At 35.2% G+C, this 11,080-nt stretch overlaps 1 protein-coding gene across 3 annotated transcripts in view; it reads right to left on the reverse strand.

Moving 5' to 3' along the window:
• LOC114632352 (solute carrier organic anion transporter family member 1B2-like) overlaps positions 1-11,080 on the reverse strand; it is a 63,108-nt gene that overhangs the window by 48,743 nt on the left and 3,285 nt on the right. The window contains exon 2 of one of the 3 annotated variants that reach the window (XM_028780889.1): positions 10,797-10,954. In XM_028780889.1, the coding sequence (XP_028636722.1) occupies positions 10,797-10,880 (84 nt within the window). In that variant the 5' untranslated portion in view covers positions 10,881-10,954. Of the gene's footprint in view, positions 1-10,796; positions 10,955-11,080 lie in introns of those variants that run through there. The other 2 variants (XM_028780890.1, XM_028780891.1) reach the window with 2 other exon arrangements.

Here is an 11,080-nt window from a genome sequence, read left to right on the forward strand (position 1 = left end):
CTCTCTCTCTCTCTCTCTCTCTCTCTCTCTCTCTCTCTCTCTCTCTCTCTTCTGCTGATATAAGATCTCACTATGTTACCTACTGGCCCCAAATTCCTGAGATCCACTAATTCTCCTGTATTGTTCCTTTAAAGAGTGGCCATACATGTGTACTGTCATGACCAGTTCTATTTCATCTTACTTTAAAATGATAGTGTCTGTGTCTTAGAATTCACTATTCTTTATTTTTTAAATAAATAATGATGTATTAGATTTTTCAGTAGAATCAAACTGTTATCTTAATAAAAATCATACTTTGAATCAATTTTTTAATTCATTTGGCTTCACAGTTGTTGGACCTCCCACGGATATATACATTTATCTGGACTCTCTTTAAAACATAATTCCCAATTTCCTTTTCTTTGTTCTCTTTTACTATCTTCTTTTCCTTGCAAATTATTTTCTGCTGAGTTCATTTGATAGTGGTTCCTCCAAATTATTCTCAGTATTTCATTATCTTGATCAGGCTTATATTCATGTAGGTTTGTGTTCACACAATTTATTATTTCTCTTTATTATATCTTGACTGAACAACATAGATTGAATCCCCATTGCAAGTAACTGTAAATAACAAACTGTTCAAAGTTATTCATATAGACTGGTGAGATTGCTCAAAAGAGCACTTGCTGCTCTTTCTAATGAGTGAGATTTAGTTCCCAGCATCCACATGGCTGCTTACAAAAACCCAGGACTCTAATTCTAGGAGAATAGAGTCTGACATTGTAGGCACATGGTGCACAGGCATACACATGGGCACACATACATGTACAAACCAGTATTTCTTTAAATATGTATTAAACTCATCTGTGCAGAAAATACAGGATTTGAGTTCCAGGAAAGGATGATATGTAACCTCATTCTCAGAACTTAACAAAAGAAAAAGTGTTTTTAAATGATTCTTAATGATTTGCATGTTTCCCCACATCTCTCCAAGAAATAATAATTACATCAATTTTAAAGGTTTGATATTTCCCCAGTGCTTACCTTTTTTTCCCTATATGTAAAATCTCTTTTGTAAGTTCATTGACATAAAGACATAACAGTTCTGTTAATATAGTCCAATATATTTCTATGTAAGATAATACAAAAGGAATCCACACTAATGAGAGATTAGTATGTTGATAGAATGGTTTGTTGATTATTAACTAAAAACAGAACATTATCATATAAACCCTAACTATGAGAAGTCTGGTGGGTGAGTACAGTGGAAATATTTCCAGGAATCCAGGGGCATTTTAGTAATATAGAAAGAGCTATAGCCAAGGACAAGTCTTGGTCCACCTGTAGGAAGCTTCCAAACATTCAGAAAACAGGTTTTTCATTTTTCATGATTTCAATGTTAAAAGAAGCATTCGGTACCCAAAATTTCACAGTCAAACACTAAATTTGTTTTATAAAAAGAAATAGATAACAGACATAAAACGACTGGGCACAGAGATTCCCCAAAGTTCTAGGATCTTATGAGGATATAAGATGTATTTAATATGGATGTAAATTTATTTAGATTAATGACGTACGCTGTACTCTGCACATTATATCATGTTGAAATGGTTTCTATAGCCCTGTTCATTGTGTGGAACTTAAGATTTAAAAAGTTATGATAGTTTACAAAGTTGTAGAGAAGAGAATTGAAATCTTCAGTAAGAGACGCATCAGGGGACTAGCAGCAGAGGTTCATTTTTGTGAGGTTCAAACAGGAGTAAAAGTGTTCACTTTCATCTTTAGATTTTAAATAACTTTTGAACATTTATTTTACTCTATGTGTTTTGTGCACAGAAAGTGCATGCAATACCTATGAGGGCCAGAAGAGGTCATCAGATCTGTAATGCATTTAGAACTATAGTTGTTTGGAAACAGATTTTCAGGTGGTTAGAACTAAACCTTGGTCTGGTGAAAGAGCAGGGAATGTCATTAACCACCTTTCCAACCCAGTAGATATTAAACTAGAGCTGGTAGGACCAAGAAAGAATTTAAAGTCTATATTTGTCTGCAATCCTGGAAAGGATATGTTTACTTTAGCCAGAGATCTGAGCTTGAACTCCAATGACAACTGCACGGTACCCTGGGTTCCTTGTACAGTTTTAATTAACTCCATTCTTTTACCTGGGTTGCAACAGATTTACTCAACAAACATTAGCTGTACTTACAGTAAACTGGATGCTCTGCTGAGCTCCACTGTTGAGAACTTTTCACAAGGTCAGGGACAATAAACTAAACCATGGAAGCTCAAAAAAGAACTAAAACCACCTAAGAGCAAAGAGCCAGAGGAAAACAGTGCAATGTGGACTGAGTCCTGTCAACACCATAAGTCTATGTTATGAAATAACCAAGAAAAAAGTGACAGAGTCCCCACATAGGTGAAGCTCCCATCGATGCAGCCATTGATAACTAAGGTAAATCTTTAGGGGCTCAAAAAAACTTACCCAAAGAAGAAATGGCATATAGACTGAAACATGCAGCAGGTGAAGGCTTTTAAGCTGCTGGAGAGCATGAGAGCATTTGAAAAGGACAGGGAATAGGGGAGTACCTGGGAAGGAGCAAACAAGTCCAGTATCAGGAGGCCAATGTGCATTTTAAATATAGCATAAAGATGAGAAATAGAGGCTGATGATATGGCTTAGAGTGGGAATGTGCTTGCTGTCCAATCTCATGATCTGAGTTCAGTGCCTAGGATCCACATTATGGGAAGAGAGAAGGAAGTCTTGTATGTTTTACTCTCACATCCACATGTGTTCCGTAACATGTGTGTGCATGCATGAGCACATGCTCACACACACACATACACACAATTTTATTTGATGATTGTCATTATGATTTGAGTGAGGGAGAATCTTATACAATTCTAAATTTCCCATTTGGCTGAGAAAACTGAAAAGTTTTCATATAATTAATGAGTATTTGTATATCTTCTATTAAGAAACATTCAATTCACTTGACTAATTTCTGAGTGATTTTGGTTTATGGTGTTTAATTTTTTGAGCTTTCTATATAATGCATATATATATAATTTCCCCCACTATATGCCACTATATGCTTCCCTTCACTCTGATGACTATTTCCTTTGCTATTCAAAACCTTTTCCATTCCATGCAATCTCCTATGCCAATATTGTATTTTTTGTTTGTTTCTTTGCATTGCCTCAGCTACTGAAGTGCTGTTCAGAAAGTCCCTGCCTATAACAAACTCTGAATGAATTTCCCCACATTTCTCTGGAAATTTGAGACCTTTAAGATTCATACAATTTGTTCTGACTTATTACAAATAGGATGGGATTGTTATGCTTAGGGAAACAGTTTCATTGTTGTACATATGGAGATTCTGTTTTCCTGGCACAGTTTTGAGGCACACAGGCATAGGTAGCATCTTAATAACCCAAGGCTCTACTTGGCTGGGGCTATTCCCACATATCTTTTCTAATAATGCCCCTGGTAGTTTAGGATTTTCATCTATGTACAGGCTTCTCTCTGAACAGTGCACCAAGTAACCTGTTAGCAACCTAGGATCCCGACCTACAAAGAGCAACACACTCCCCAAAGTATAATGCAGTGATCCTCCCTACAACAACTATCAAACCTAGACAAACTGTTTTTAGCTTTCTCTGGTTGTTCGCTGTAAGAAGAGAAAAGAGCCAAACTAGCCAAAGACAATTTGGGTATGTGTTTAATAAGACAGACTTTGTCATCTAAATGGACTTTTAGGGAGAGTCTCCTATTTACCAGCTTCACTTATATGTGACTAGGGGTTTGTCTTAGTTAGGGTTTCTATTGCTTGAATGAATGAAACATCATGACCAAAAGACAACTTGGGGAAGAAAGGGTTTATTTGTCTTGTACCTCGATGTTGCTGTTCACTTTTGAAGGAAGTCAGTATAGGAACTCAAACAGGGCAGGAGCATGAAGGCAGGAGGTGATACAGAAACCATAGAGGGGCGTATTGCCTTACTTCACATTGATTGTTCAGCCTACCATATTATAAAACCCAGGATCAACAGCCCAACAATATACTGGGCCTTCCCTCACTGATCACTAATTGAGAAAATGTGTTACAGCTGGATCCCTAAGAGGCATTACCTCAAATGAGGCTCCTTTCTCTCTGATGACTTTAGCTTGTATCAAGTTGACACACAAACCATCCAGTACAGCAGAGAAGAATAAAAGTTGAAAAACAAATCAATGAAATGGAAAACATGGTGTCAATAGAAGACATCAACAAAATCAAGAGCCAGTTCTGTTGAAATTCCAATTTGCAATATTCTAACTGGGTAGACAATGAAGTAAAGAGTAAGGATACAATTTAATATTGGAAAAAATAGCCATTGCTACATTTACACCGGCATTTAATGAACTAAAAGGAATACTATGATCAACAATGAACACTGCCTACAATTCTAAAGATGTAGGTGACATGGAACTATTCTTTGAAGAACACAATCTGCAAAGAACATGAGACAAAGCAGGAGTCTGAACAGGCCCATATCTGTGAAACAATGGATTTACTAGTTAATAAACTTACCAAATAGAAAAAACCAGGGACACAAAGTATCACTAATGAAACTGTCTGAATAGCTAAGGGAAATATTGTACTAATTTCCTGTAGGATAGAAAGTCTAATAATACCTCACCTTTTATCCTATGAGGCCATCATTACCCACATTGCCAAACTGACAAAGATATTATAAGACAAAAGAAGGGCAAACCATAATCTTATGGACACAATGAAAAATTTTCAAAAATATTTAGCAAATTTAACAAGCTATGGAAAAATAATTAAACTCCATGACCAAATACTATCTCAACTGTACAAGACGATTCTATGAACCATTATTATGGGACTATAAATGAATATACATATGTATACATGTAATTATAATGTGTAATAAAAACTAAATTATTTAACTTGATAAATTTTCTGCACTAAAGGCTCAGGCTCATTAATAATGGGTCAGTAGAACCTGCACCAGTCAATAATTTAGGAGAGAAAGCATACTACTGCATGTCAACAATTAGCTGGACATCCTGGCTAATGCAATAAAACAAGAAAAGAAATAATGTTTCCAAGATTGGAAGAGGATGACATTCAGACTACATGATAGTTCTTACAAAGCATCCCAAAGGATTGCTAAGAAAATAAATGGAACCAGGAAGTAGTAATAAGAAGAGTTTATATATATGTCATTAGTTTCTACTATATCAGTACTGTACAGTGACAGTTGAGATGAACAAAGAAAAACAGTGTACTATGCTTATTAGAATCTCTGAAAATTAGTTTTTATATAAATTTAATGAAGGCTGATGAAAAGTACCAATTGCAAGTGGAAGACCATTTACAAGGCAAGTAATAGGGCTTTCGTTTATGTGTGCAGGAGAAACTGACTGCCAACATGTCAGTTCTCCTCAACTCCACACACACAGTTAACAAACTGCCCATTGAACACAGCAAAGAATTTAATAGACATTAGCAAAGTAATTTCAAAGTTTATATGAGAAGCGAAAGACACAGAATGAGGAATTCAATGTTGAAGGAGAAAAATATTTAGAGAAGTGTCATTACCTAACTTCAAGACTGATTATAAATTTATTGCAACAGGGTAGTTTGTACTAGTGGAAGAATAGAGGACTTCACCAAAGGCACATAATAGAGAGTTCAGAAATATAACCACAGAAACCAAAGGGACATAATAGAAAGTTCATAAATAGATCCACAGAAACTGACAGTTCATTATTATACAAGGAAGGAGAAACAAAGAAAACACAATTGAGAAGTCATAATTGCAAAAAGATGAATTGACATTGGCACCGTATACCTTTTACAACAATTAACTCATAAAGGACCACAAACGCAAATGAAAAATGAAAAATGATATTGCTCACAGTGATCCTGAGGGAACCCTATGCCTTCTGAGATGTGATGCTGTCTTTTAAGATCCATCTTGATGGATGAAGAAATAACTGGTCAAATTCCATTATGATCAAGAACATCTGCTATATAAAGGACTCTGAGAAGTCTCAGACAGGAGGAATATACTTCTCAAAGACATATCTGCTTACATAAAATCAATCAAAACTAAACAAAAAAAAACCCAACCTATTGAAATTTGCTTAAAAATGTGGTTTGAATGACAATTGCCCCCAGTGGTCTTGGTTATTCTTTTGTAATAGTACAGTTCTCACTTGATGGTGAGGTCTGGAAGGCTTAGGAATTGTGGTTTTGGTGCAAGAAGTGTGTCACTGATGGTGGATTTTGAGAGCATATAACATAGTCTTACTTCTGGCTATTCCCTCTGCTTCATGCTTATATATGAAGATGTGAACTCTTAGTTTTCTGTTCCTGCCTCCATGCATATGGTTTATAGCCATACCTTCCTGGCATGATGGATTCTCACCCCTCTGGAACCATAAACTAAAATCAACTGTTAGCCTATAAATTGGCCTTGCTTTTGTGATTTTCCAAATAACAAAAAAGAAAGTAAGATCCTTAGGAAATATGTTGCAACAGACACTTCTTTCAAGAAGGTATGTAGATGACAGCAATATTGAAAAAAAGAATGTTTCAGTCTGTGCTACTATCAAATGGCAAATTTAAATGAAAGGCAGCAGGGATTAAATCATTCCAACTTTCAAGATATAGATTGCTGAGAAAGCAAATAAGACTAAGGATGAAGACCAAGGGCTATTCTTAAAATTGCTGATGGTGATGATTGTCATTGAGTAGTTCCCTCTGAGATTGAAATCTTCCATCCCAGAGTATAATCCTATGCTCGTTAAGACATAGGATATTAAAGAGTGGTAAAACTATGTCATATTTTAGGACAGAATATCAAAAAGGAAGTAAAACCACAAGTGTTCTGTCTTGAAGGAAAAAAATCATTAAGTTTGGGTAGTAAACAATGCTGCGGATTTGGGTTCCCCCATAGCTGACCAGATTCATTAGGCATCTTCTTCATGAATCACCTTTGAACAGTAAGAACTGAGAGACACATTCAGATAAACTGAGAAGCCGGGAAGAAACAGAGAGTAGCTAAGCAACCTGGAAGAGGCTGAGACCCACTGAACTACCAGGAAAGTTTATTCTCTAACAAGTTGAGCTACCTTCAGGATGTGAGGTTTGGTCCATGTTCCCAGCTCCCATGCTGAAATGGTTTCTGGTGGCACAACTGCCTTCTCCTCCTGTAAATTCTCACCTGTATTCCTGTAAGCAACCTCACTAAAATTCATGTTTCATCAGGTAAGACTTTGATCATGATCATATCTGTACTTTGACATGTTGGTTATCTGGAATAAGTAGACTCATGTCTTGCTAAGATTAGCATCACATTACAGTGATCAGTATAGCTAATTTAGAGGATGACTAAACAATTTCTCAGAAAATATTCTCACCATAGAATTACATTCTGGTATTTGATCAAGGGCAGTAAAATTTGCATTTACACAAAACTTTGTGCCCAGATGAGTTGTGTACAGCAATTTTATTTATAATTTCTAATATGTGAAAGCAGCTGTGATGTTTCCTAATACACATATAACTAAATGGGATATCAGCAGACGGATAGTAATTACCACAAATAAATGTGTTATAAAAATCATTCTTTTAAATGCTCCAAAGAAGCCAAGCTCAAGCCAGGTTCATTGACAATAGCCACTCTGATAAGGTTGAATTCAATCATATGACATTCTGTAAAAGTGTAACTGTAGGTAGAAGGAGGATTATTGATTGCCATGGTTTGGGAAAATGGGTAATGTGGCAGAGCAAATAGAATTTTTAAATACAAAGAATTATTCACATCATTATATGTGTGTTTAATTTTAAAGAAGGCTTACTTCTCTAAAGGGAACACAAATATCAACCAGCAACTTTCACCAGTCAACATGCATGCATCAGTTTGTTTGTCATTTTTTTTAAGGAGTACTACTCTTCTTTCTAAATGGGTGTTTAAAGAAGGTAAAACTTTATAACTGCTGTGGAAAGAATATGGACAATATTTTTGTTCTTCACTCACACTACTCTAGAAATGAAATTTGGAACAAAATCAGAATGGGAGAGTTTCATCTTAGTCTTATTTTGTTTTAAGGTGATAATACAATATTTTTGTACTATTAAAGAATGCCTATTATAGTACAGACATATACAAATCTCAGAAGCAGACATAGCAAGTAGTAAGCTCTCTGAAACCTAGTTAGCTCAAGGCAAAGGTTTACAAAAGTATGTCATCACTGTGATTCAAAGCACATTACTGTGTGACTTATTATACACTTCACTCTTAGATTCTTCCACTAGATCTGTGGGTACAATCATGACTGTGGGTTGTATGCATTGGCTTGTGTGCAAACCTGAGGACTGATTCACACTGCGTGATTTGTTATGAAAATAATTTTTTAGATACATGGAAAAAACAACATTAAATTCTCCAATAATAAAGTCTTAATTCTCATATGATCTTTTAGTTATTAAGATTATATAAATCCAGTTACTTTTATAATATAAGACAGAGTTGAGAATATAGGCTCTGGAATATGACTGGCTCAGGCTACCCTTTGCTCCCCAACTCTGGTGGTTTAGATGAGAATGTTCCTCATAGTCTCATATATTTGAGTGCTTGGATCTAGTCAGTACTTCTGTTTGGGAAAGATTAGGAGCTGTAGCCTAGCTGGAATAGGTGTGGCCTTGTTGGATTAGATATGTCACTAGGAGTGGGTCTGATATTTTAAAAGTCCGTACCAGGCTCTCCTCTCCCGAGCCTCGTGAGTGTGTGTGTGTCTGTCTGTGTGTGTGTGTGTGTCTGTGTCTGTGTCTGTGTGTCTGTTTTTCTCTCTACCTGATAACTGTAAAGCTTTTAGGTACTACTAGAGTGCTGTGCATATCTGCCTCCTGTTATGGTGACCATGGACTAAATTTATAAACTGGAAACAAGCTTCCAATTAAATGCTTTTTTAAAATAAGAGTTACTTAGGTCATGGTGTCTCTTCACAGCAGGAGAATAGTAAGAAACATGCCAATTACAAGCTTTGAGACTTGGAATGACATGGACTTTTTTGTTTTGATTTTTGTCTGCTTGTTTGTTTGTTTGTTTGTTTGATCAACTAGGCACAAGAGTTACTACAAAGAGAAACCTCATTTGAGAAAGTGTTTCTATGAGATTGCTTATAAGAAAGTTTATACGACATTCTCTTGATTAATGATTGACTTAGTGTCAGCCATGAGGAACAAGCCAGTAACACTTTTCCATGGGCTCTGCTTCAGTTGTAACTACAGGTTCTTGCCCTGCTAAATTCTGCCTCAGTGCTAGACTAACCTAGAAGTGTAAAATGAAATAAATCTTTTCTTCCCAAATTTTTTTATCATGGTCTTTAGAAAAGCAATAGAAACTCAAGTTAACAAGATTTAAGAAAACCCATCTTCTCTGGGTACATATAAGGCTTCTTTTATTGTCTATGAAATAGAAATATTAATATCTGGCTGATGAAATTTTTCTAAGGATCAAGTCTACTAGCAGAAATAAAACAGTAGAGTAGAACCTAGTATGCAGTAAGCATACAAGAAGTGTTAGTCATTATTGCTAGTGATTTTAAGGTCTTTTTGATTATACAACATGCTTTACATAAATATTTAATGCCTACTCTGGTTCTGTTCTCCAGAAGTTCATCAAAAGGTATCACTTCATCATAACACATGGAAATGAAATTACCATTATGCAGCATAATGTCCCAGAGATATATTGTAACTCAGCAAAATATCTTAGAGATGTGTTGTAATACAGCATAATAGTTCAGAGATATATTGTAACACAGCGTAATACCCCATATATATATATATTGTCATTGCACTGTGTTGACCAGTACTTTTGCTGAACTTCCCTTTTGCTTAAACATTATTCAGATATTTCATCAGAACAGACTTTGCCAGAAGTCACTCAAAACAAACATATTTCATGTTCTTTGGACAAAGTTAAAATGGACTGTTTTTATTACAACATTCTTGTCACTACTAGCTGTGCTGTCTGCATTCTAGGTAAGGAATTTAAAATGCTATAAAGACACAATCATTGTTGATGTCTTGTCCTTCACAAGATGTTTAGGCTTTCTCTTGTGTACAAGTGTTTCTCTTTTATTAGGAAGGTGATTTGGATCAGGTTGTCTAAACTTTACTGACTTGGCCTCTTCATGTCACTCTTGTCCTTTTTCCTGTGTGGAGTCACCTAGGCATTCACTTACCCATAAGTTTTGAGATAAAACAAAGGCTACTATTATTGCATTATCAGAAGAAAAGGACTGTACTAACTTTTTGACTATGTCTTTCTGCTAAGTCTTTTTAGTAATGACAATTTCTCTCTCATCAGACTATGTTCTGTTGTTATCACAATTTTAAGAATAACTAAGGAAATATTAAGGAAAGAATAACTCAACAGTTTGAGATCATAAAATAGCTTTTAGACACTAGTATAGATTTTTAGTTTGATTCCAAGAATATTTTACATAGTACATAAATCTTTTGTTTAACATTGATAGTTATCTCTTGGATCATCAACAATCAGAGCAGATATCAAAATATTTCTAATTTTTCAATGTCAATAAATACTCAAACCCCTGAAATACCACAAAAGAAAAACTTTACTCAAATTTTAAAACACTTAAATCAAGATATAAATGATGTTATGAAAGTTTTATACTTCAGTGAAATTCTAATCTGAAACATATTGCTCTTTTAATTAACTGAATTCCCTTTATACTAATTTTAGTTTGGAAATTTAATACTCATCCTACCCTGAATCCATCGCAGAGCCTTGTCTTCTCTGGTTTTGAAGCTTGGGCCTCTGCAGCTTTGCTTGAATGCTGAGTTTGGTCCATGATTGAACAGTAGTTGTGATGGGAATGTCTGCAATCACTGTCAATAAATCCTTCCTTTGAAATGACCACCTACACTGGGAGAAAAGGTGCCATTCATTTTATGTTAACAGTATAACTTAAAAACAAGAAAATTTATAATGTCTACCCCAACCCTTCTGTCACTGATATTTATTAAGGGCTTAGTTCTCAAGAAGTGAACT

This window comes from Grammomys surdaster, unplaced genomic scaffold (assembly GCF_004785775.1).
Source record: "Grammomys surdaster isolate TR1022 unplaced genomic scaffold, NIH_TR_1.0 373, whole genome shotgun sequence".
In the NCBI taxonomy this organism is placed as follows: domain Eukaryota; kingdom Metazoa; phylum Chordata; class Mammalia; order Rodentia; family Muridae; genus Grammomys; species Grammomys surdaster.